A 26,632-nucleotide genomic window follows, 5' to 3' on the forward strand; every position below is an offset into this window, starting at 1 on the left:
TCCAAGCAATTATTTCTAACAAGGTAAAAGTTTCGTCATTGTAAACAGATTCGAGAGTCTACCTGCAGAGTAGTTTCGATAACAAGATTAGCTGGTTATTAGGATTTCTTTGTGCCTCGATCACGACAATTTACTACCACAGTAATTTAAATCGCTCCGGTATTTGAATAGAAAGATTAAATGTTCGATTACCATATTAACCCTTCGTCATTTTGCGAAGTAACATTCATTACAGTCTCCGCTAATTGCAGTATATTTCATTGCGGTACCATATATGTATAATTTGTACGATTTAAACCCTGTCCAATCCTATTGCGTGCATTAAATAACATGAGAAATTGTGGAAACCGTTTACGTCATCACGATCTAAAACGCAATACAAAATCTTTAAATTAATATAATTAACCTCGTTTATTTAAATATTTCAACTTTTGCGTAGCTTATCATAAATTCCACGTTTCATGAAATTTTTTTGCGCGTTTCGCTTCGATGAAACGAGAAAATGTGCCAATTAACAGCAAAAATTCCTTGTTGATTTCAGTTTTTCAACGTAGATGTGGTGTAAAATCCTAATTAATAGCAATTATACTTATCTACTAGCAATTATAATTATATTATATCGTTCACTATTTATGGTCTGACTAGTTGCTACATATATCCGGTCTTTGCCCGGGACATTATATAATGTATAACTTTGTATAAAAATAAAATTTTTAACAATGAAAATTTTGCGAATTTCTACTGGCGTGGCAAACGTTCTGTAGTTCGTGAAACGATTGTTACACAGCGAAATTGTAAAGCTTCTGACCTCTCGATACCGTACAACTTCCATATGAAAAATTTTTTCGTATTTCTGACAGTTACAGAAATAATCGCGTATAGATGCTCAAACGGACACATTGTACGTGCGTTTCGGCTTCATCAATTATTGTTTTCGCCGAATGCGTATGCGGATATATGGGCTACGTTGATAGTACACGTACAACATACATACATACATACAACATATATACATACATACGTATGTATATGCGTCAATCGTCCTCAAAGAAATAACAAATTAAATAGTATTTAAATTGTTTCGTTTCAATGTTTATACAAGTTTATCTCAATTTGAACGTATATATTTATATATTTAGAATGCGTTCTGATAAGCCGTGATGCTTCACGCTGAAAAAAAGACATTGCCTGGAGAGTGAGATCATATCGTCTCGCTAATAGCAAGTCGTTGTACATATCGTGACAGCGATTCATATTTTTTATAATTATTATATATATTATGAAGGTTTATAATTCAGATTCATATTTTTGACACCTGCCTCCTTTTGTCACAGGTTAACGTTTCGCACACTTAAACCTTACTCGATAAATGTTCCTTAAAAAGGCGAGAACCGTATCAAAATCCATCTAGTGTTATTTTTCTTATACTATTTTATATTATTTTATTATATTATTATTATTAATTTTAGTTTATAGTATGTATAGATACATGCAATGATACATATAATAGTATTTGTAACACGAAGAAAGCATTTGTTACTAGCAGACGTTCTGTTCAAATAAAAGAATATTCGGATGGAAAAATGTTTCGATATTAGAACAATGGATTCAAATAATGGAGGTTCGATATAGGAAGCCGGACGATGTTAATCAAAATAAAGAAGAATTGCTTTGTATGGAATATAAACAATTCTTACCTAAAATGTCCAAACATCCGAGTTCTGATATCATCGGGCTGGTGTTAATCTGACACATGTAACAATCTCTATCCGACTCCTTCAACTGACGAATGTGCAGCCGCCACGTGCCGTTGACGACTTCCTCCGTGGCTTGGCTACTTCCTGTCACCCCGAAGGCGTTACCGGACGCTGCGCCGGACCCGGAACATCCGCTGGTCTCATAGGAGACCGAGATACGTGCATTGTGCGTTACCGTTCTAGTGTGGACTGAGAGAATCGTCTGGTCCGAGGCACGTAGCCAGCCAACCTGGAAAATCCATTGTCATTTCCTTACCTTTGCCGTGACAACGACCAACTCTTTACCGAAACAGAAATTTTCATGTAGTTGCTCGAATAATCTTAATACTAATGATTTTTCGATATATCCCCATATTGCATCGCTCGAGACTCTTCGCTGTTTTTTACGTATTAGGTTGTTCGAAAAGTGTCTTTTTTCGCAAACATGTTTTTACAGCAATGCATGTTCATACAAACGTGAAATCAAGTCTATTATTTTCTCATAAAACGAAAGAAACCTTTCGGACAACCTAATATTTCCTTTGCTTTCGTACTTTAATTTCTTTCGTACACAAATTTAATAATCGTATGTTTCGTCATGCTTTTCATTTCATTTTGTCTTTATCGTACCATTTACGATAAGCGTGAGAACGATATAGCATCGATCATATTTATCATTTTTAAATTAACCAATCATTGATTCAATTATTGACTTAATTTATCATCGTAGATTGTTGTTCGCCGCCTTGTATTTCGTAGGAATTAATGGACACGAAAATTAATTGAAAGCAGAGGAATATACTGGGGAGAATCGTGAGAGAAACGAGCAAGAAGCGAAATTCGACGAGGACGATCGATAAAGTAACGAAATGTAACATCTTCGCGCACGTAAAGTTGCTATTTTTTTTTAGAAAAGTGGGACGACAACGAATGTAATATAGAAATATGAAAGTGTTACGTGTAATTAATTTTAAAGTGAAAATTGATCGTTTATTCTTTTCTCGTTAGTTTCCCTTCGTTTCGGCAAGTACGACATATTGATCGACGAGAGAAAATATTCCACACACAGAAACCGCATTAATTTCTGTCGATTTTCGTTATACCATAATCCAGTCATCCTTAGAGCATTCAATTTGAAAATAATATGAAAGTAAAACAACGTTTATAAGTTTGGCTGGCATTTTCTCTCATAAAAGATCTCCGGAAACTATTTGGATCTGACTGGGGGCCGAGCTTATCTTAATCCATCCCTGCCTGCCAAGCTGCCTTGAGTGGCTTTCTATAGACCGAATATTTCATCTAGGTGGATACTTTACGGGTGGAATCTGTCGCCAGGGAAAATGTGTCTTCTCCGTCTCTACTTACTCCTCAATCCACCATCCAGTTCCGATTCTCTCTTTCTCTCTTCTTCTCAACACATACACACATATTACCACCCCTTTCTCTACTATCTCCTTCTTCACGCTTTCTGTGCTTCCATTTCCCTCGACTGTTCCCTCTTCCTCTTCGAATATATAGATTTCGATCGAAAAACTTATTACTAAATATAGCTAACGTTGGAAGGAGGATAACTCTCGGTTGGATTAGGAACGAGAGGTACTCCAGGGAAAATTTTTCGCAGAAGCGTACACAAACGTTGAACTGCAGTACCTATCGCTAGATGAAATTAATCGTTTTTCTTTCCTTTTTAATTAAATGATTTATGCGGATCTAAGCACAGACCTGTTTCTCTGTTATGTGGTTACGTGATTTTTAACGACACATTACATTATTTAACACGCTGTTACACGTTGTTTAAATACGAGACATTGGAAGAGAGAGTGGGTAATAAGAAAAAAGGAAGAGAGGGGGAGAGAGAGAGAGAGAGAATCTGTCAACTTCGGTGATTTAATTTTGTCGCATACTTGTCGCTTTTAAATTCTGACTGACATTTTTTAATTTGACACTTTGCCCGTTTTGAACGAAGTTTCGTACAAGATTACTCATCACCGAACGTTATTAAAATTCGTTGTATCTTTCAATGCACATTATTGCTTGATCTTCTTTGATACAAATCGAAAACATGTGCACGTCGGTGATTGTAACACTTGCTATACGTGTAATATCGTCACTTTCATGTTATTTTTTAGGTATTATTCATAAAGTTGTATTGTGAATAACATTATTTTGTAAACATTTGAATATATTAACGATAAAACGAAAATGGTAAGATGTATTTTAGTTTAGCTTACTTCATTCTTGGTTGGAGAATTCTTAAACTGTGCGTAAGATCTTAAGAGTAAAACTAGCGATTCAAAAATTCTATTAAACAATATTAAAACTGTTATATTAGGTGGCAGAGATTAACTGAATCTAGCGATACCAAAGAGTATTTCATTATTTTTATACTTTACGAAATAAATACAAAAATTATCATATAACTCTCAGTTTTGGTTTTAATTTATGTGTATATTGAATCAGGAATGTGTGTGTGTATATACATACATTTTTTATACAACGAATGCTGTATTTCGCAACATTTTGAATATGAGTAGAACTAAAAATATTAAGTTAACTTTCGTAATTTTATAATTGTAAATATTTGTGAAATATTTTTGTTTCGCTTCCATGAATCATTACCGTAAAGTAGTGAGAGTTTATTTATATTCAATTACCTTATATTTTCCAATATTGCGAACACAGCAAGAAAAAACGACTTCACGGCCGATTGCAGCTGTTTGATTTCCAACTGGAGCGATAAATACAGGTCCCGTAGCAGTGCTTGAATCTGAAATAGGAGGAGATATTTTTTATGAATTTATATATTCTATTTATAAAACAAAGTACGGCAAATAAAAATTATGATAGAAAGTGTGGATTTATGTACATGGTGTTCGAAAATTATTTGTCACAACCATCATACACCTCTAGATGAGCGAAGATATGTACAAAAACGTAGCTGCAAAACTGACATTGACCGGGGAATTCAGGGCCAAATTTTTGTATTGGCTCGTATCCTACTCATCGTGAGGATAGAAGATCTCAACGGAACTCTGGATTACAATCCGACCGTTTTTTTTTTCTTTTTGGAAAAAATGTTTAAAAACAAGAGCCACTTAAACGTATATTTGCTCCACTCTCAACGACATACAAGAATATTTCATATATAGTTTATATGATAATAAAGAATGTATATGCGTATTGGCGATAATGCGTAATGATACGATAATAAATATGCGCAAAGAATATTTTACCCGAAGGTCATTTGTTCGAAGCTGGTATTAGTTTGCATATAGATCAACCTTTTTCTTTTCTATTGCGTGTTATAGCTGACATTAGAATGTGAGTTTATTTACATCGACACTGGCGGACTCAGCATAAAACGCGAGAGAACTCGATGTAAGTAAACATGTTTACTTAACATGTCACACTACAAACATGTATCTAGAGTACCTGATCGCTATGAGCTTCCTAAGGTATCTCCGCCACTCGCTTTCCTAAATGTTATACAGATAAGTATTTGAGATGATGTTCCTTTACTACAATGCCAGAAATGGAAGTAAGCAATAATGGGGTTAAGATCACAAGTTCTAATTATTCTGTCATATTGTCTGTCATGTTGTAAGTTGTTCATTGTAAACTCCTTGCTTTAATTTCGTCAAGGAAAATGAGCGGCGCTTCGAATAAACTCGGCGCTATACTACGATACGATTTTAATTGAAGTTCAACGACAAGTATGACAGATATAGTACATTTATAAAAGATACATTAGTCTTGGCGTTAAGCGTGATTAAAACGCACTGGCTAAAGAATACTGAGACATTATCGAAAAGGCCGCTGCTGAAAATCACCGTGACAATCTGCGTTCTGCCATAAAGCGATGCTCTCGGTGCCGTGGCATCGTAGTTAAAACCAGCAAAATTAATATTCTAATAAATGCTTCTGAAAGAAATCTGACGAAGAAACGTGGTGCGATAGTAAACACAGTAATGTACAGTCACAAAATTATCTTTGATCGTCGGCGATGTGTACAATCTCGATAAAAATAAAGTTCATGCTAAACTCTAATTTTGCGAGTCGATGGTTATTCAAGGTCATATCGTTACACGTACACTTTGAACGCATTCTAATGTCAGCTACAATACGTAGAAGAAAAATAATACGCACTTAAGTATAAAAGCACATCGATAACCTATGAAAGATAATATGACATTGACGCGATAATTTACTTTTTGCGGCGTATTGTCCCTTTCATATTGTTCGAATTGTATGTAAGATATTCTTTGTTACCTCAGAATTGAAAGAGATGTTTAGATAGCCTGTTTTAAACGAAACGCCTGTACATAAATGCGTGAAAAATATAATACGATCAATCGGTGGATTGTGTAGTTACGTATTTTTAAATTGTAAATTAACAAATTACCATGACTGTTTTTCACTTCAACAGCGATACAACCATAAACTTTTTATGTTTAATCAATTAATTCATTGTTTGTTTGACGATTTTTCGCGATTGAAATCGCTGTTTTTAATTTTTATTGGGATGATCTATGTCGTTCGTTGTCATTTTTAATTTCGGCATTAAACATTTATTCTTATATACCGTATATTCGTTGAAATTATTGAAAGATTTTTAAGTTTGAATCGTAATATTACCTCGAATATCATAGTCATAATATCATAATCAGATCTGAGTGAATTTCTTTTTTCTTTTTTCTAGTTCTTTTATCTAGTTTTCTTTATCTAGTTTTTCTATAATCAATTCTCGTTGAGAATTATAAGCAAGTTAGGCTGGCATGATACAGTGGCACGAGAAGCAATTTGAAATTACTCACAGTTGGCTTTTATGCGAGTGAATGTTCTACTTCAGCTGAATCTATTGTGTAGTTCTAGAGGCTAGTGTCTTTTTAGTCTGCGGATGTGTTCTGTACTGTCCAACAGTTGGGTCACCGGTGGGTTCGGGTGATTGCTTACACGTGTATTATATCTATTGCTGTACTTTGATATTTCTCCTTTTATTGTGAGTATCTTTAGGTCGCGATGGATTGTTTCTCTGGTTACGTTTCACAGAGCGTTCATTGAGATTCAATCATTAAAATTTAAATTAAAGTAAGTTGTATTAAACTTATTAAACTGAAAAGTAAACATGATTCCAATAATTCATGATATCTTCAGTTATTAATCTTTTTAGTTCAGTTATAAAAGCAAAAGCAATGTGAAACTTCTTAAAAGCAAAAATTGTTTCTATCCAAATTACATATCAAAAAATCATTTAATTCTTCGAATCTTTCAAATGTGAATAGAAATAGTTCTTCGTTTCTCTTAGATATGACATGTTTTTTTCTTTCCTCAGATTCAATTAATTAGTGCAGAAGAAATATCACCTTCATTTCGCTGTCAAACATCGTACAGTTAATTACAGATAACGTGTACGTAATTCAATGTGTTATGGATCGATATATTTAAATATATATATGTCATTATGTGCCTTTGTATCATACTTTTTGGATTATTTTATAATTCCTAATAGAATAGAGGACGTTGATATCGTCTTACTGAAACCTACCTGTATTATATTCTTAATTCGTATTATATCAACGCTATAATAAAATTGCAAAATGACAGGAGAAACTTCTTTATCATTTAAACATAAGAAAGTTACTATTTATTTTAACATTGCATGAAATAAATTGTTCGTCTTTTTTTATAAACAAAGCTTCGCTGAATTAGACAATTTTTTAAATATACAATAAAATATATAAAAATATACAATACACACATATGCGTATATAATACAAAAATTATCATTGCCATTATTCCTCGTTTATTTACGCGTAGCTCTCTTTGTAGGATGTAACAGTACGCATATCTACGTCACAAACTTGTAAAATATTCTGCCTTTGCAGCAAGATATACAATAATGAAACTGAAAAGAGCTTGAGCATAAGATTCAAAGAGCATGAAACATACACCAGATTGGATTACGTACAATCGACCGTAACAGAGCATCAAAAGAATGGAGTGGAGAATGTAAGACTAAAACTACAGTCTAACATCAACAGACACATTGATCATCGTCAGTTTAACATCATCTGAGATACGTTTCCAAAATTTGTTAGCTATACCACTTAGACTTTTTTATACTTCTATTCAATTGGCACTTTTGAATATCTTTAGAACCGTAGAATAACACTCGATAATCGTTGAATGAACGATAAACTAAACTATTGACGACGCAAACAGTAAGTACTTAAATTGAAAAGGTCATCAAAACACGGGTGTATAAAGTTCTCGTCTTAATTTTCTCATAAAATTCAGAACTTGTCTGTTTTTTTAACGTTAGCTAGAACGTTACCTGCTTTTTCTCTCTGCCATATTTTTAGAGGTTTGATTTAAAATTAAAGTAACCATAACTCTTTATCCCTCACGCTTAAAATTCATTGCAACCAATCTGGCCCCTGCTGTAGTTATCCGAAGAATATAAATTGGAAATGACGATTAAAAATTTATTGTTTCGTTATTGGTATCCATTAGCGACAACCGATTATTATTACAAACTTCTATTATGACTTTAGTATCGTCGATAGGACAAAATTGTTATTTTCCCTTAAACGCGAATTCTTTCAAATCTATCAAAAACATTTACTCAACTGACGATTATTTTTAAATCTAGTCGCACGATTATCTTTGTATTTTAATGACGGTACGCCAGTTGAATAATTAGTTGTTCCCCTTAAACGCGAATTCTTTCAAATCTATCAAAAACATTTACTCAACTGACGATTATTTTTAAATCTAGTCGCACGATTATCTTTATCTTTTAATGACGGTACGCCAGTTGAATAATCAACTGCTCTTCATTGATTTGACGTGTAGCGTACCAAGGCCATTGTTACGTCGTGCGTAACATTACAGTATATTAGTGTCAAATGTCGTTTACGAAATATAATTTACTGTTCTATCAGTTTAATTACATTTACAGGGGATGCTGAAAATAAATACTTTGGATTTTAAGCCATGCCTACAGGTTATTAATCATTAATTTGTCGATACTTCCTTGATTGATTCTCAATACGTTGGAAGTTGTTGGAAAACCTGTTCAATACTGTAATGCAGTATCACAACGTTTTTAACAGATGTTGTGTATTTATCGAATTTCAAGCGTGCGTTACAAGTAAAAATTCGATACAAATTCTAGACGATTCTAAATAATAATAAATTCTAGTACACATCCAGCCCAATCCACGTATTTAAACAGTTGCGATAAACCATCTGTTTACATGTACGAACAAGGTTTTCAACAACTTCGAACAGTACCAGAAAGTACCGAAAATATTTACGATTAATACAGATATCAAGTCAATAACAAAAAGTCTGCGGGGCATTTACAAATCAAATAAAACATACGTTTTATTTACATTTGTACATTTCATTTGTACATTTGTACATACATTTGTACATACGTACATTTTCATCGTTGAATTAATTCTTGAATTGGGAAATATTAAGCAATCACCTATGTACATATTCAGTATACACAAGAGGCTCGCGCTACGTTTGCAAGACTCAAACAATTCCATCGAGTGATCCTAATAGCTAGAATCGTAACAGTCTCAGAACTTCGATTTATATATACAATACGTTGATATAGTTGATGATGAATTGTATATTCGTTCAGCGTTTACAGTATATAGTATGACGAATTGTAATATTCTATCTCTATTACAAATTAGCATAATGATATGTTCTTCTAATGCACGAATCTACTAATAAAGGTTCAAGCTTGAGTCACGTTCAGTGGAAACGCGACCTGATGTACGCATGTTGACAAGTTAATAAATAGGTACTGTAAAATATCTTGAACGCAAGTATCTTAGTATCGAGGTTACTGACAAAACGTAGTAAATTATACATCATTATTATAATATATAAATAAAATATTTAATTAAACATTTGATCTATAAAACAACCAATCTTATATATTTATTTATAGTACATAGAGAAACGAAGCAAGATAACTACTAGGATAAAAGTTTTTTTCTGTAATATCCAATCCTTGGTAGTAGCATTGACGAATTGTATTAAAGGCATTTATACCTACAGTGGCTCGCAAAGGTATTCGTACACTTACCATAGAACATTTTTATACTCATATTGTGCATGTTGTATAAAATTTCATAATTTTATTATATATTACAGTCTTATAAAATTTTTCACTTTTGACATTTCATCAGCACTATAATGAGACTCAACTGCTACGATTCTATTGGCAAAATTTGAATGCAATCTGAAAATTGTACACAGAAGTAGCAAGACATTTATTTATATCTACCAAGAAAAATTAGTATACTATGTGTAAATTAGCATACTAGTCACCTCAAGTATACAAAAAGTATGAAAGATGATCCCACTGAATACCAAGACTTATTAGTAATGTGGATGATTGTCTGTTTAAGTAATAATATAATAATTAAGTAATAATTTCTGTACATTTTCAGAGTCCATTATTTATATAAATATGGCAATCCAGTGTCTCTACGTGAAATTTCAAAATGTTTCGTATAATAGAAAAGATGTCGTCAAGTGAAGGAATACTTCTGTGAGCCACTGTAAATGATCGATGTTTCAAAGACAGACGATAAGGTAGATTGTACGGTGACTTGGGACAGCGTGTCAAACTTGGTCGACTAAATAACGAAATACCATTGTAGGCGTGATAGATTGACAATCTGATAGAATGTTTAAAGCTGTTCGACACGATTGTGAGAAAAGACGTCTGGCGTAGCCCGCGGGCGGAGGCGCAGTGAAAGCCGACGGTGACGTTTTGGCTTCACCAAGTAAGTGAAGTAAGGAGTAACGTGATGAGACTATAGTCTCATAGCTCTAAGTCCTATGATTAGATGAGCTTTGCGAACCGTTTCTCACTACCGGTTACACTTTTCAACATGGACTGTACGAATTAATTTATTTACGTTTATAAACACGATGAAGCTCTTGAATTATTAATTGATGAAACATACAATATTCTATTGAACATTTTTCTATTACAAGCTGGTATATCAAGAATCATTTTCTTTTTTTTTTTTTTTTTTTTTGTTTAGAAAAGATCGCATCACATATCATACTTACGGTATTTTGTATTGGACATTTAGAAAGATTGTCTCGCAAGAATTTGTCGTTGCCACAATATTTAATCGCTAGTATCGATTATTCCGAACGATTGCGTTACATTAAAATAGCAAATAAAAATTTATCGCTGCGAACGATTTTGAACAGTTCTGAATAACGAAGAAAATATTTTTGCGACAGTTGCAAATTTTTACCGATATTTGCGTATCTTATCGTTAACTACATAAACGAAGTCTTCGCTTTGTTATTTTCAAATAATATTATTCATACGCGAAATATATCGTTCAGTATAATATATATAGACAATTTTATAATATATATAGACAATATATCTAGACAATTTAAATTTTCCTAATAATATTTTTGTTGGCACGAAAAGGTACTATCCTTTCAAATGAAAAATTTATATCTGTTTTGTAATTACCCGAGTGAAATTTTTGTTGTCAAAAGCTAGAGGAAATGTCACGTTCCCATATGTACCTATCTTCTCTTTCTAGTTAATTTATTTTTGGAGAAACCAAATCATTCGAAAACAAGGACGTATACGTACGTACATGCTTTTGGAAAAAGAGTAAAATTAATCTTTTCGAAACAAATCATACATATTCCTCTTCTTTACCGAGAAAATAAAAAGAGAATAACACAATATTTCATTTTTATAGCTTTCAGTAGTTCCATATCTATGTTATCGGACATATTTCTTGAGAATTTGATCTTTCCAACTTTATATTTTACACAAACACGTTTATTGCACTATAAATATTTTCTATGTTATTATTCATGTGATACCATACTGGCTATCGTTCATGAAATTTTTATCACATTTATTGATAACTTACGTGAAAGTATTAAATTCTATGATATACACTAACGCTAAATATACCCTGTAACTTCTATATACATTTTCAGCTTTCTTTTAAACTCTACTAATGTAATCGTGTATCTCATTACACTGTTAATGGAACTTTGTATAATCCACTTGATAAGATTTCAGCGAAACGTCCTTCTAAGTAATATGAAATTACCAGAAAAATTGGAATTCTGGAAGAAAAACTAGTACAAAGTGCACGCAACGATGTAAATTTTTAAAAAATTGAAAAAGCTAGAAAGTGTCCGAGAAGTGTAAAGAAAGGAATAAAAATTACAATAAAGTGGCAAGAAAATCATCTTGACTCTCTCGATGGTACTCTAGATTTGGTAGTCAAACACGAAAATTCCATAAAAACGAAACTAATACAGTGATGAATTTCAAATTAAGCTGCGCTAAACAAATTAGTCGGTTAAAGGTATTTTAACGGAGTAGTTGTTTCAGGATAGTAATTTTCTCCTCTAATTGTGGACGACTTCTTGTTTCTACATTGTGCTTTAAAAGATAAATGGAAGAAAAAATATGCAGATAAATGAAAAATGCAAAAAATGATGGAATAACACTTCAGTGGGGCTTTAATTAAACAGTATCAGTGCTACTTTTATAAAATGTAAGAATATGCTTATCTTTTTATATGTCTGAGTCTGCGTTTCTTATTCTACCGTTTGAGAAAACTGAAAGTAGATACCAAAACTAGTTATCACGATACAATCATTTATAATACGAGTCTTTTTTTTTAATGATAATACATTTTCGATCCTTTATTTTCAACAGTCTGGAAACAGGATATTGCATTTTCATATCTTTAATTAAATTTTCCACTCAATTTTATTTATTGTCTATATTACAATAAGCTTATTATTCTTAACACAATGACAGACAGTTTTCGAGAGATAATAATCGACAAACTAGTTTTGTGTGTTTCACACGAGAAGCTATAATTAGAATTTGCCAGAGAAGAATCGCGTTGAATATGTAATATTGAACGTAATTTTTATGACGACTGATATCATTTTTCGCTGCAGAATATCAACAAGGAAATTTCTTTCATACGTAACGGATGTGTAATTGATTGTGAAAGAGATCAAGAATGACATAAACACATGCGCATGTAACAATAATAATAATTGTAACAATAATCTACGAATAGTACTAATTTCTTAACAAATTCTTTATACCTTATATGCTGTATTGTTTTAAATGTTTCGATTGAATATTCGTACCTTTTCCATCAGAATTTACAAACGTAAGCATTCGAATACTTCCACGTATGAACGTACTTATACGTAATGAGCGAAAAGAACAGTTGTTCTTGAAATTTCAATTATGTCGTCGTTATATCGTTATTATCATTGCTATAGAAAATTTACCTACGTTCAAAAATATCTGTAACTTTGGTGGAAAGGATAAAACAACGTGATATACAGGTTTGGGGGCGAATAATCGGGGGTGACGTCGTTAATATTGAAAATAACGTAAGGTCAGGCGTGAATGCGTATGAAATAGAAAATGAAAGCGAAAAGTTGGTTTATTAAAGGTTGTTAAATCGTCGCGCATCGGCGCATTCCTGTGTTTTCTCAACGGTAGAAAATATTTCACAGGCGTTAACGGGACAGCACGACATTACTCTTGTCTCGCACGTTTCGCTCCGAGATTTCTCCGTTCTCCGTTCGTATCTTCATCTCTATGTGTCTTTATCCTCTTACGTTTTCACGTTCCTTCCATTTCTTCTCTCGAGCCGTGTTATCTTTCAATCTTCTCCTTGGAAGGTAGACAGCCTCACCTTCCTAGCAATCAAGCATCGAGAAACGTATTTGCTGGAAACACTGAAAATATTCAAATCGCTCGCGCGACTTTTAATATTTTCCAATAGATTGTGAAATGGAGGCAGGGCATAGGAAACGACAAACGATAAACGGAAAGCGATAAACGATAGAAACGATAGAGAAAGGAAGATTGAAACGGAATTGGTGAATTGAAATCTATCGCGATATCCGCTTCAGTGTGACGCGCCATCGATATATTGACACGTTTCGCGAAAGACTCGCAAAATTTGAAACGATTTGCCGCGAACGTTGACATTGAAATGACGGGCATTTAGCGGTAGCGGAACATTCAAACATTGCGACGTTACGATGTATTCGTTTTTCCTTCCGGTGCCATTTCTTCTTGCTTGGAATACCTTCTGTTTTCACTGGCGTTCTCATTTATGCGGCTTTCTACCTCGCCCCGTGTTACTCTTTTCTTTTTTTCTTTTTCCTTTTTCTTGCTTTCCGCTCCCTTCCGTCCGCCCTCTTCTTTTTCGCAGACGAGCACCACCTTTCACGTCTTATTTTTTTCACTCTTACCCTCTTCTCGAGCTTGTTCGTCAGTTCTCTTCAGATAGCACAGAGAGCCACTCTCGACGTAAGTAATATCTAAATTGCTTCCGCGGTTTCATTTTTTTCTTCGATTTCAGGCTTATTCGGCTAAATTGGGATAAAATTGTTGCGAAACCATGGGATCGCTGAGAAAGAACGACAATACTTCTTCCGCCAATACTGCAAAGCTTCTTCCTTTCCCCGTACTTTACCTTGGTTCACTGGTATGTGTTATTCGTTTGCATAAGTCATATCGTATTATTCTGTATGTTCTTAGCATTTTTATAGGATTATCATTTACACGAGATGGTTATCGAAACCAAAATGGTGAAACATTTTTTGGTGTTTTCCGGTAACCTGAGAGAAAATGTTACGGATAAAAATTTATGAACATGTAATCAGTAACAAAGTGCGCTATTAAAAATTCGCCAAAATATTTTTTCTTCGACAAAAAATCAGAATCGCGTTTACTCTCTTATGACATTGTCATAATTTAGAAGGCATGGAAACGAATTCAACAACATCGGATGAAGCTATTAACAAGAGAAAAGTCGAATTACGACGAGTTTATTTATTATCTTTAGCAACTAAAAAGTATCTTTGAATTACATTAGTGTTTCTCAGGTAAATAATTTTAAAATGATTTTCCAATCGACTTACTGAAGAAAAACGACTTAATCTGATATTGATGATAATTTTTCCTCGATATTTATCATACCCGACGAAATAAATTATATAGCCATATAGAAGGATAAAGATAATTTTAAATCTTCTATCGAGAAAAAGTATTTTGACATTGTTCAATAGTCTACTTTCTTATCGATCGAATATTAAGTAACTTTTGTTCACAACGCTCTTTTATCAGCTTATAATTCTCATTTTAAAAAATCCCGATATACGTTATGATCAACGTTTGCCAGTCCACATGAGCTTAACACTTTGACTGCCACGCCAAAATCACATTCGTTCAGGACGCCACGGGAGTATTTTTATTATTCAAAGCATATAATGGCAAAATATAATAATAAATTGATGATGTAAGACAACATTCTTCCCCGATGGACCGTTTATCTTATTGGTGGTCACGGGTGACCACCGTGGCGCCTTGGTAACAGTTGATAGCGACATATAACAAGGCTTCGTTTATTTCAACAAACCATTCGCATTCGTTATTTCGTCGTAAGTAAAACGTTCAGAATATATTGTTTAAACGTGTAGAAGGTATTAGTAAACAGTATTTGCTCATTCTATACATAATAGTAAGGAATGTTCACACTTCGAACTTCAATTATATGATTATAAAGCAGCATTTACGATTATCTTCTAAGCTGTGTTTATAATAATATTCGTAGATTATCCCTCAAAGATGTGGATGCAAACACAGTACACCGTTAGATACAAGATTTGTTCTCATTTTTTTTTTTTTTTTTATTGATGTTTTAATAAAAATGTGTAACTGTTCAACGGAGCACTTTTTATTTCAAAATATCTTCTATTTATCGGTTATATTCAAAAAGCCCTAACTGTTAATTTTCATTCAATTTTTACAATTGTGAGAAGTTCAAGTGCTCCGGTCACCAATGACCACCGTGGCGTCACAGGAGAAACCGTGGCCGGTCATATATGACCAATGTGGCAATCAAAGTGTTAAACTACGCTAGAAAAGGTAATTCGATACAGTAAGAATATCTGCAAAGATATGTCCGTAAATTTTCTTTTTGAAACTGTTACCGCTACAAGCTTCTGCGTACTATATCTTTCCTCCTCAGCGCTTGAAGCTAATGAGAAAAGTTTATATAAACTATCTTTTATGCAATTCTGTTTACGAAAAACAGCGAATTACGTGTTTTGCTATCTTATATCTGATCACTTCCATAAAACATCCACAGAATGATTCAATTTTGAATCGCGCTTGTTACTTGTTAATTCTTTCTTTTCCAATACGTCCTAGTGTTGCTTGAAATTATTCAAATCTCTGTTTCACTCTATAATGCAATATTTTAAGATTATCGATAGGTTCAGTATGTTTCGTACACAAGTGGTTTAAAGTATTCTTACAAATAGAAATTTGTACGAAAATACGGTTTACAGTCTCTCTTTCTACGAGCTGTAAATTAGCTTGGAAACAATAAGAATTGAGGTTTTGGCAAGGTTATCTTAAATGTCTTCTTTGTGGCACGATAGATGTTGAGAAACGTTTCCGTGTTTTCCTTAGTAAATGATTATAAGTTACGGTAGATAGCACAGTTAGGACTCCGCGTGAATGTCCGGACAGTAAACTGCACATGTGCGACGAGAAAATCCAAAATTACGATGTCCCAACTAGCTGAACACGAGGAAATCTTACTGACTGTAAGTTATGTTCCACGTAACGTTCGGGAAGAGCATTAATTCCTTCCACCGAGTTTGTTTCACGGTATTTTCTGCTACAAGCAGCACAAAGAACAACGAAGTGGGTGAGAATGATCGAAAGGAGAAAATTGCGAAATGTCGAGGATGATCGATTGTTTTCCTTCGCTTATCCGCCAGCGGTTGGGACAAGAAAAAGAAAGGGAGGGAGGAAGCTAAAGCGGCAAGGTATATTATTATTTGAGCTGTTAGAGTGTGTCAAAGAAAATGTCTTATAGATAAATATACATCTAAAATAATAACGACAACGTCTCCCTACGGAATAGCAGCGTGAACGACTTGTAATGTCTGTTGTCGAGAGACTGAAGTTAATTGCAATATCATTATGAAAATCGGCGACGTGTAACGTTTGTCCTAGTTACGTTCGACACGAAGACCTCGTACAACATCTACACTACGTTTGACCGAGTTAATATAAGGAAGATAAATGTATATCTTTATGAAGAATTTTTCTTTGAGATCGATGTTACCATTAAAGTAATCAGGTCCTTTATCCGAGTCGTAAACTTTCATCTATATGTGTGTGTGTGTGTGTGTGTGTGTGTGTGTGTGTGTGTGTGTGTGTGTGTGTGTGTGTGTGTGTGTGTGTGTATTCGTACGTAGGTGTAACATGAAACGATGACAACTGTTTTAATCGGCCTTTTTCCGCCCAAATATTACACGTACATATACTTACGTGCGATACATTTCATTAAATATGTTAATACCATAACGTGTCGCAATGCGATAAATCACATTAATAGTCTGAAATAAATAAATTGAATTACAAATGTCGTATATAATGGTGGTCGCAAATTACATGGCGTCGAAATGACTAGTATACGTTCTACTTTCGGTTAATGGTTATAGGGAACAATCCAATGCAACGATGTAAATAATTCCTTAATTCCAGTTTATATATAATATAAATTTTCTATGTTGTTACGCGTGCAAATCACAGATATACGTGTAACGAATATAATATACAGCGGAGTTTCCGAAGTTTCATGACAAAAGGAAATGTTGTACCATATATATTTGTAACTTAATATATTTCTGAAAAGAGGTACACAAGATACACGTGTTAATCCGCGGAAAGAGAAACGTCGTCAAAATTGGAACACACGAGCGGTATAGCATTGTCTAGTTCTGAAAATGGCCGATCCAAGATCACTGTCATTACGACTAGGGGGGAAGGAATATCCATGCTTTAAGAGACTCATTTTTTTCACGAGGGGTGGAAAAAAAGCAGCTACGTTGCTCTTAATCATTGAAACGATCCCCTGGTACACATCGACGCACCTTCTCTACCATGCGTTTCCTTTCCCTTTTTTTTTTTTTATTCTCTGAAATGCGGGCGTGGAACAAGAAGGGGACATGAATACGATAGTTGGTTACTAAGAAAAAGAAGCGGGAAAGCAACAGACGGGGACAGGCTAGCAGCGAGAAGGGGAGAGAAAGGATCAGCTCGGTGGGGCAGAAGAAAATCCCCTTTCGGGAATTCCTTGTTCCCGACCTCGATCGATTTTTTCCCTCGCGAGCTACAACTTGTCGGACCACGTCTCCTGCTAGAAATGAAATCGAATCTTCAAGCGGTACATAAACCTATGCAGGGGGGAAGACAATGTGTGCCCAGCCCGATAAAAATAACACGTTCCAAGCTACCGTTGGAATCGACTTCGGCAATGATGCCAACAATATCTGAATGACAAGATTACAATTGCGCAATTGTTCCTCGAATGTTGGCAAAAATAATTCCGCTTCAGTCGCTTAAAGCTTTTTAAACTGATATATTAATGATCGATATATTACGTATCGTATTATATTCCGCGATTATTGATTTCAACAAATTGAACAAAATCGAAATCCGTGAGATGTATACATGTAACGTGATAATAATTTGAAATACGGAATTAACTTCGCGCTATATTTATAATTCTTGTCGCATAAGAACGTATAGCGATTTTTAATTTACTCTCTGCTATTCCAATTAAATAATTAATTTACAGCGCTTAATTTAAGGCACCTTCTTCACTTGTAAAAATCCTTAATTACATGGTTATACGTGCAACATTAAGTGCGTCATTCTTTCTACCTGTTGCTGTAGTTTCAATCCCCAGAGACAGTCGAGAGGGAAATAGGAAAGGAGACAAACTATCGTAGAGGGTGTGAGAAAAAAATTAGTCACGTGCCTATTATGTATGCGTACCAAGGGTTTCTAGTGTATTCTGCCAATTCCTGAGTAAATGAGTAAAGGAAGTCGTGACGATTTTAAATACAAGATTCTCTTAAATGAAACTGGTACGTGACTGGATTCTTGGTTCCTTTTCTCTCGCAAACGTATAATTCTGTAGTCGTGCTATTCGAAAGGAAGCTGCCGTAAGAAAGTGGAATCTGGTTACACAATACTTCGTACTTATTACAAAATACGTGAGCATACATATAAGCGTTGAATATTTTATAAACCAAACGTATTGTTCGTTTAGACAAGTTCTCCGGAATAATTCTACAAATGAAACGAAAGTGGATGGTTTTAAACAGCGAGCGCGTGTTCAATTGTGTACGTGATATTTTCCTCGAGCTTAGTACAACCAACAGTTTATCCCTTTTTTTATTCTTTCATATAAATTGTATCCGACGTTTTATTTTATCAATATACGTTGGTGCTTCATCGCAATTTGCCTTTGCCCTTAGAAAACTAATTATAAAGATACGAATTTAAAATGCGTAAAATTCAACGTGAACTTATCTCGAAAAATGTCATATGTATATATATGTATTATAATCGGAGTTGTTTATTCTAGTATTTGAACATCGTTGATTCTCCTTAAGACTACAATAACTTTGTAATATTCAAACAGAATAGAAGGGCCTATTGTACCTAATATATGTTTAGTTATTATAAGATTTAAACGATTTTATTTAAGATTGAGTTTAATTAATTATTATTCGTTGGCAATAGATATTACGCTGGTAATATTTTACGAGTTGTTGCTTTCCTGCATTTTCGTTGTTGACTGATCTGCAATTAATGTCAAAGTTAAAAGGTAAACGCAATATCAGTCTTAGCGATGATTTATCATAAATCTTTTGTACTTTTACACAGACCAAGGGCCAACTCATCGAACAAAAATGTCTTAACAATCTCCGAATGTTGACCAGTTGTGCATTGATTAAGACGAGAAACACCCGAATGTTCATCTCTCATTGTCTTCTTTTTTGTCATCGCTTCGCAAATGAATTTCTCTTCCTCTATTATTTTTTACCCTATATTGTTATTTCAAATCAAACACTAAGAATATTTGTAATCATTCGTTTAATATCCATTTTATACAGCAAATGGATCAAATAGAATCATTAAAAAAAATCACATCATTTTTCAAACATCTATATTTCGTTCCTAAATAACGTGCCTATCGGATTTGAACAGTGAATTAGAATATGTGTGAAGGAGTTTAAAAATTGTAAAGAACTCGGTATTGGACTTACGAACAGAGACAGCTTTTCGCATGAAAGATTATTTAAATTTCTAAGGTACATTGAAATATAAAAAAAAATCAGATTATTTTGAACTTTACGCTTATTGTATATTAGCAGTCTAACGATAAGACTAACAGAGAATGACCTGTAACATAAATTAATGAAAAGTCAATTAGCCTTGTAGATGATTAAGATTTGCGACTCAATAAGGGTAAGCACAAAACTTGGTCCTTGTCGCTGTGTAAACATAATGAACACACGACGGTAAAATAATGAAAACGTGGTAAAATTAAATTTAATCTAGAAATTAACTTCCTAAAAAATTGCTTTCACATTCTCTTTCGAGGAAATTATATTAATAATAAATAAATAAGTCAACTTCTTTCTTATTATCTGACAATATGCAAGGAAAGAGCGACAGTACAAAAAAATAATTAATAAAATACTCTAGAACATAGCTAAATAAAATTGCATACAAAAGATGTTTTATGGAAATATTTAATTGAAACATTGAATTGAAAGAAATTTACGTAAAAGGGACGAGGGTTAATAAATAAATAATAGAATTTGGAAACATAAATTGGAAAATAGAACGTAACATAGAAGCAATTGAGAACGTAGATTGCTTATCGGTTAGATTGCTTCTACAGTTTTGCTCAGCTAAGTATGAATGCATACGTATAATATGAAAGTGACATAGCGTCGACTTTGGATTTCGCGCAACTGGAAATTATAGTTATTATTACGATTATTGTTATTATTACTATTTGCATTATTATTGTTTCGTGCGTGTATTTGGCAGAATACAGGCGAAACGAGAAAAGAGAAATGAGAGAAATGGAAATGCGAAAACAAGTATGCATGAAAGAGAAATGCACCTTTTCATAATTTATAAATATCCTGATAGGGAAGCACAAACGGGTGTTGGGAAAAATTTCAACGGGGATCGAGATTATCTTGACAATTTTAGAGGAAAGCAGCGAAGGGACGAACCCTCTGCGATTGCGGGTCTCTGGATAAATAGCGACGGTATAGTTCAGCCTTCGGGGTGAAACGACAACGGCAGGAAGGAAACAGAGTTGTACAAAGGATTTTGTTGTGCACCTGTAGATTCCTCTTTAGACGTATACGTCGATTTTTCCGTGCGTACAAACTCTTCGACAAACCTGCTTGTTTTCAGCTTTTAAATTATACAGCGTAGAATCGTCTTTTGGTCTTTCCACAATTTTACTTTTGTCTATTTATTGTTCGTTGTTTCTAAAAACTTCCACTCTACGCTTTTATTCTTTTCAGCTGTCTCTGCGATGATAAATTTTTCACCAAACGTCGAGTTGAAGTTTGTCCAATTTAAAACGAAAATGTCAAAATTAAAATACGGTTCACAAGTACGTATATCAATTTTTGCTGAAGTAACGAAAACAAACATATTGGTTTGAATTATTCTCTGAAATAAAATTTGTCTAGTTGATCGAAGAACAATTTAACTTTCGCGTCACGTCGAATAGAATTCTCTCTCGGTCTTTTAGTTGTTTCGTGCTTCGCCAATGTTTCATTGTTCCTACACTGTTCTCCACAATTTTCTGTTACCCCTCTGGCCCGAACTTTTATCTTTATTCGTTTTCCAAGTTTTTTGTTTCTTTACACGTTGTTACATTCGTACGAATGCAAACTCAGTACTACACGAGATTATTTGCACGCCAGTTCTTACAGAAAAATTTTGCATGTTTATCCGTTTTAAATCTCCGTGATTGTCGGCTCATTTTTGCTATATTTTTTTATAGCTCTTGCAAACATTTTCCAATATTTATTAATCGAGGTGCGCTTGTTTTTTTATTTATTCACAGAGTTTTTTGCACTTTTCTGCCACCTAATGTGTATTATATTTCTCTTGCTATTAAATAATTATTATTGTTATTAATTCATGGAATTCTTCTTTATTACTTACCAATTAACTTAGACGCATCAGTACGAAATTTAAATTATTATTATGTATTTGAAAATTATATTATAAATGTTCTATATTATCTTTTTGGATATTTCATCGAACTATTTATCTAAATCTTAGTTTGACTTTTAACAATCATTCTCCTTATTTTCTTTATTTATTATTTATATATAGATTTGAACGCTTACATTATATACTATCGTTATTAGTATTAGTGTACTCCAGTTATTATGAAACTTGATTTTCATTATTATAATATGTTCTCATGTTCGAGTAATAATATGCGTAACGATGAAAATTCGATATTCAAATATTTTAACACTCAATATTTAAGAAAGTGATTTCATGATTACATATTTCATTAAACGATGTAAACATTTTTTACTTTTTATATAAGTTTTACTTATTCTAATAGAATTTGCACCCTCCTCGATCTTGTGGAATCTATCTTATCATTTTATGTTAACAAAATGGTAATTTTAGTCGCCTGATAAAGCGATCATGTTAATAGAAATTTTTATATCTTGTACTTTTTACAAGATATTTTTATTATGAACGTATCAAGATTTTCTTGGTTATAATAAGTTTCAACATAGTATGATGCAAGTCTATCCTGAATTATTATACGTACAGAAGAATAATTTAACTTGACAATAATTTGGGATTATTACTAATGTCGTTAAAATAAAAATATAAAAGCAATGTTATAACGCTGAATTGACAAAAGAATTAGTTAAAAATTGAGATAAAATTTACAAAATGTACGAGCATATTTTACGAATGAAAATAAAAAAAAATGCGATATAAATACTTTCTGTTTAAAGCCATAGCAAAATTGTGAAATAATGGCGGACTGGTTTTTTATCCGTTAAAATGTAAAAAATAAATTTTGTAAATTTTAAAGCATTACCCGAATATTACATAGAACGAAGATATGATTCCAAATTCATAATCAATATTTATGATATTTTAAACTTATCTACTAACTTACTAAATTTTGTAAAGTTTGTTTCGTTAAAGTAAATGTTGTAAGTTAATACTCGGAACGTATTAAGTCTTCCCTCGAAAATTTTCCCTTTTAAAACCCTCAGCTTCGTTTTAGGGATCAAAGAACTTGCCCTGCTAGACTCACATTTTTTAGCAAACGAGAAATCAATCCGTTGTTATTTTATAATTTTTGCTATATCTTCTCGATAATGTCGTTATATGATATTTGTTTTTCATTCTTATTCATGAAATATTCTACCACCGCTTGGCGGAGGAAACACGAGACACTCTGCTTCTATAAGACATAAGATATACCCTGACGACATTGTAATACCCTCTTGCTTATTCAATTACTTGGTGTGACTACCAAATAACCTGAAATCGGTGCTGTGATTCGCAACGATGAAAAATCGCGTAACGACAATCTACGTACAGAATGTTTTGTACGTAGAACGAAGGCAGGCAGAGGCGATCACAAATTTCACGTATTTCATCTTTTGTTTAGAAATACCCGAGTTTGCTTACGGTAATTGTTAGTCCGAACGCGAGATTACAAGAAAACTTTCCGTATTAGAGAAGATCGTTATCGGGATCTCGCGGGTCCGATGCAGCAGACAAAAGGTTGTCTATAGTTGCTATTCACGAGTTTTTATGTGTGCACATGAATAGAACCGTTTCTAGGCCAGACTGTAAGAACACCGAGATTGTGGCAGCCCTTCCACACTCGCCATCAGAGGGACGTATACCAAAACACAATTTCTCGAAAGTCCTCGCTTCCGGAATCCTTGCTTTCATACAAATAATCCGCTGACCTGACCTGCATTATCCCTGTTGAAGAAGCCTTATGTCCACCAACAGGCCTCGCACATATTCTTCCTTCCTTTTCATTCTCTTTTCTGCTCTCTTTTTCTCCTCTTACATCGCGTTACGAATGCGTGCATCGTTGACTAATTGTGCGATAACACGTGCAAGCAATGGCACATATTCGTAAGGTGTTGCCACCCGGAAGCAACACGCGCGCGTTTCCATTGAATTCAATTTCAATAAATTGTTGTTGCATCTATGCAAGTTGGCGACAGAAAAAGGAAGAATGCATCTGGGACGCGAATGTAACGACAGATCCATTCTTCGCGTAATCCGTTTGAACCGAGTCAAGTTGAATTTGAACTCGTTTTATTATCAGAATCTTGGCAATTGTTTGCGATAACGGGAAACATTAAACTCTAGAAATCCGTATTCTTCACACTTTTGAAATTATTGTTTTCGTCTGTCACTTTCCAATCAAACTCGTTACTGAAACGACATTTTACAGCGAAACAGTAATATTTGATTAAACGTAGTCGTAAGGGAACATGTGTCGCAATTCAGCTAGTATTACGAAAATTTAACCTTTTACAAATGTTTAATACGAGGAAATATTTCTCAGTTAATTACTTATGCGAGAATATTTCAACACATTATGTCATATCGTAGTTTATTTAATATTTATCTATGCACGATACCAATACAATATTAGTACTATATAATATATAATAATTTTTACTACTTCGATTTTAATATGCATAATATTCTGTAACAAAGTACTAACATGTCATTACTAAGTATAACTTGATGTACGAATAATGTAAATCCGGATGCTAGTAACAGTGCTGCCCAGTTTTATACTTTCAACGAAGCATACTTTTTGGAACACAAAGTTCTACGTGGAAGACGTACAACGATCTAGTTACGACAAATCTATGTGGAATACAAAGAAATCGGTTAAGAATCTGTCGAAACACATGGCGTTTTCCTACTTTTTCTAGAATTCCAAACTCCCTTTGACTATAGATTCGTAAGATATTTAAATCTAATGAACAAACCCGATTTTTCAAATTACAAAGGACAACAGTATTAAATAATAATTTGGATTTCCATTTAACGCTTTCGCTTAAGAATCGTCAGACGTAAGAATACCGCAACTCGAAAGTCAAGAAGTAGCGAACCCAGTGAACGAAAAGCTCATGTGTGGTGAAGTGGGTGAAGAACTCGTGGACAGGTAAGAGACGAAGGTGGTGAAGAGGATACAGATTCAGCAGTCGTCAAGCTGGATGATCCAAGTTGGATGTTGATTTTTCCTCTGTCTAGATAAGGAAAGAGGGTGAAGAAAGAAAGCGAGAGAGAAAGAGCAACAAGCATGGCAAATAGCCTTTTCTGAGCTAGCGCGTACTGTTCCGCTAGGGAGTAAATGGTCGAGATGCGGATCCTGTGTTTTCGTCTTTTCGCATATATAACTAGCCAGTATGAGAAACTCTAATTTCCTTGATGCCACTGAACTGTCACTGAACGAAAACCTGACTTTTCCTTGACAGTCTAATCATCAACGCTGGAGTGCAACGTACAAGGAATTTTATTACTTTCTGTGCCCCAATACCAATTACTATTCTGATACGTATTGAGATATGTATAATTTTGTGTGCTAGATTGGCCGCGTAGTAGTGACACATGTTTGTGAATATGAGTGTTGGAAATATGTGTGTGCGCAGCGTCTCGAAAAACAGATGAATGTAACTGTTCTGTTGGCAGTGTGGTATGAAAGATGGTGAGACAAAGAAAGTGCTGAGACGCGTGCAAATGTATATCGACGAAGATCCTGGAAATCGTTTATTAAATAAATCTAAAACTATCTTAATATGAATTCTAAGAGTAACCTTAGTGTTCCTTTACTTTTATTTCGGCAATTAAGATCCACAATTCTCAATAATACGTACATGTATTACTGACATGATCAAATTAACGACACACGCACATACCATATACATGTTACAGATTGGAGAAAGACCATTAAATCGAGTACCAATATATGTAGAAAAGATTTTCCTGAAATTGAATGCAGGCTGGTTGATAATTCATGGTGCAAATGAAGTCAGGCAAATTCTGTGGCTCGAAGTAGGACAAGAGTCAAGGATAATAAAATTGCTTATGAGAAAATCGAGTTTGAAGATGGTGAATTTAATCGACGAATAAGCAGGAATAGACAAAATAGAGAAATTACTCTACATGCAAAGTTTTCAACGCAATTTTCTTAGTCCTGATTTTAGTATTATTTTGAGTCACAGAGTCTATCTAACTCCGTTGAATTACGGGTTATCCTGTATGGACTATTTAGTTAGTATTGATCTAAACAGAGCTTGTAATGGCGTGGGCCATAACACCTGAGAATATTCTACTATTTCTACTGCGTATTGCATAAAGTCGTTATAGGTATCTTACAAGAAAAGCGATCAAGGTCTATCGAAATTATTTAATTATAGTTTCTTCAGGATTCCTATAATGGTCTCTCGCTTATTATATCAACCTTCCATTATTTATAGAAATGATATTGATAAAATTTTGAAGACATTTTGTTCACGAAGAAGAATTCTCTTGGCCTCGAGTTACATTTTCGAACGTATAAATATATTGTATATTAGATTCCAGAAAAATCTTCTTTTCTCAACATTTATCGAACGTATACGTTAAATTTAAACTAGAGATGAGTGAAGGTCGCGTAGTCCCGTATTCTTCGTGTCTCAGCGGAGGAATCTGTCCTCGATCGAAGTTCGACAGTTTCATTAATTTGTCTTTTCTCAGCGTGAAGGCTATCAGAACCATATACAGCCGTAACCATATCGGCGTGTAGCTAAGTACGCATTTGAGATTGAACGATTAAATTTAAGATCTTACAGTGTTTTACACTTTCGTAAGATAACATCGAATCGTAACTTCAAAGTAGAAAATA

The 26,632-nt window shown here is 33.8% G+C and overlaps 1 protein-coding gene across 1 annotated transcript in view; it reads right to left on the minus strand.

The window, feature by feature from the left end:
• LOC100649869 (lachesin) overlaps window positions 1-26,632 on the minus strand; it is a 96,896-nt gene that overhangs the window by 23,212 nt on the left and 47,052 nt on the right. The window contains exons 2-3 of the mRNA XM_048409109.1: window positions 4,391-4,503; window positions 1,698-1,986 (exon numbers count right to left, since the gene is read on the minus strand). Of these exons, the coding sequence (XP_048265066.1) occupies window positions 1,698-1,986; window positions 4,391-4,503 (402 nt within the window). The remainder of the gene's footprint in view (window positions 1-1,697; window positions 1,987-4,390; window positions 4,504-26,632) is intronic.

The sequence above is a fragment of the Bombus terrestris genome, chromosome 10 (assembly GCF_910591885.1).
Source record: "Bombus terrestris chromosome 10, iyBomTerr1.2, whole genome shotgun sequence".
Lineage (NCBI taxonomy): Eukaryota > Metazoa > Arthropoda > Insecta > Hymenoptera > Apidae > Bombus > Bombus terrestris.